At 38.4% G+C, this 2,099-nt stretch overlaps 1 protein-coding gene across 1 annotated transcript; it reads right to left on the bottom strand.

The window, feature by feature from the left end:
* On the bottom strand, positions 6–782 carry LOC109821239 (hydroxyproline O-galactosyltransferase GALT2-like; the record flags this gene model as incomplete). The annotated part of the gene is made up of 1 exon (XM_020387421.1): positions 6–782. A coding segment is annotated over exon 1 (498 nt), but the record flags the coding sequence as incomplete, so codon positions are not given.

The raw sequence follows: 2,099 nt of genomic DNA, 5'->3' as shown, positions 1-2,099 counted from the left end.
CCCCCCCCGCCGCCCCCAGCCGCTGCTGCATCCTTGCCGCTCATGGAAACGGAAGTGGGGCAAGCTTCGGAGCTGGGCTGGATGACGGATGTATTCTGGTTCAGATTCAGATCGACATCACCAGTGGTCGTAACTGGGTCTTGTAAATCCTCCACCTCATCCCAAGCCCTGGTTCCAAGGGTCCACGCCTCATCAGCCATTCTCTCTAACTCTGTGAGATTGCCGGCGGCGGCGGCGGCCCCTCCGAGGATGCGGCCGTAGCGATACTGAAGAGGCTTGATCTTAAAAGAAAGAACGGGATTAGGGTTTTGGGGATCCGGGGAGCTGTGGAGGCCGGTGAAGGTCGGCTCGGGGTCGTCATCGGAGATGGTGAGGGAAGTGGAGATCTCGATGAATCTGCGGAACTTTAATGATATGAAGATCAGATAGAGGGCGGCGCCGGCGAGGATCAAATGGTACAGCTTCCCCCTTCGAACGCCCTCTACGCTCCGGCCCCTCTTCATCTATCTCTCTCTCTATATATATATACTCCAATTCAAATATAACTAGTTACATCTACAGTTGCAGGCAGAGGGGCATGAGCGTGAGGAGGTTAAAGAGGATTTCCTGGCAGATTTATGAAAATCTCCGACGACGATGGGTATTTTCCTTTTTCTTTTCTGGGGGAATTTGTAACAGGAAACGGAGGACACTAACAATTGCCGGCGAGAGAGAGAGAGAGAGAGAGGAGATGGGGAGACCTGACGTGGACTCCCAAGAAAAGAAAATTTAACCGCAAGGAAGACGAGGCTGGCGTGCCTATTTTTCAATTATCTTAATAGTATTTAGCCCCGTACAGGGTTTCAAAAAGATTTTATGCAAATACGAAACAAACATGTTATCAAAATAAAGTTTTAGTAAGGAAATAAACATGTTACTAACAAAAAAAAAAGATACTTAAGGAAATAAAAAGTTTTAGAATCAAAACATTATATACTAATAAAAAAAAGATAAACTGAATTAAATAGGGCAATGGCGATGCTCTCTCTAACCCACATGTATTACTATCACATCTAGATTAAAACACATTGTGGTAATTATCCTTATTTTCTCAGCTGCTTATCAAGATGATACTTCAAAGATAGTTTCATTTATCCTTTTCACATGTTTCATTATAATTCCAAGAAGTTATTTAAATATGTTTTCAAATTCAAGCGGCTTAGTTGTACATAAATACCCTACAGTTTAACCAAATTTGCACATATATATCCAGTAGGTGAAACTATAGGGTATTTAAGTGCAACTAAGCCAATTTAATCTGAAAATTAGTTAGTTTTACCTACTATCCAAAAAAACCAAAAAAAATGAAATCAAACAACAAGAACAACAACAACAATAATAATAAGAGTATTGCTTCGGTACTCCGAAATTAGCATTTTTATAATTTAAAAATAGTAAAAAATTCGAAAACAGACAGAAAAACAAAATGGGCAGTTTTGTCCTTAGTGTTTAGATTAGATCATTCCTATTATTTCTCTTTCTAAACTATTGTTCAACCTCAGTTTGAGTTCGCAACGTAGAAGAAGAGAAATCCTCCCTTCTCTTACTCACTATTTTGTTGGTGTAGTTTTAGTAAAAGAGAATGCAGTTCAGAAACTCATTATTCAACCTCAGTTTGAGAATGCAGTCTTCAGGAGAAAATTACAGTCAGATAAAAGAGAATGTAGTTCACGATTCAAATTATGAGCATAATAAACCTATGTCTCAAAAACTACCAGAATGCACTTCAGGTGAAACATTTTTTAAAAAAATAGCAGATTGGAAAACTACAGTCAAAACCCACTACCCGAATCGACATGAGCATACACAAGAGACCCAGGTCTCAAAAGCTACCAAAGTTTCACAAAAAATCATACGAAAGCAGAGGCTTTATCATAAAGGATTAAAAAAAGACTCAAACTTTAAAAAGAAAAACCCAACACTCAAATCGAAATTACATTCAAACAAAAAGATAACCCACAATAAACAACAAACCATGTATCAAAATATACCAAATTTTTACTTTAAAATAATGTAAAATGAAAGACTTATATGCAATAATGTAAGGAAAACAAATAAAA

Source organism: Asparagus officinalis, chromosome 8 (genome assembly GCF_001876935.1).
Source record: "Asparagus officinalis chromosome 8, Aspof.V1, whole genome shotgun sequence".
Taxonomy (NCBI): Eukaryota; Viridiplantae; Streptophyta; class Magnoliopsida; order Asparagales; family Asparagaceae; genus Asparagus; species Asparagus officinalis.
Note: the sequence above shows the minus strand (reverse complement) of the source record. Positions and strands in the feature narration are given on the sequence as shown.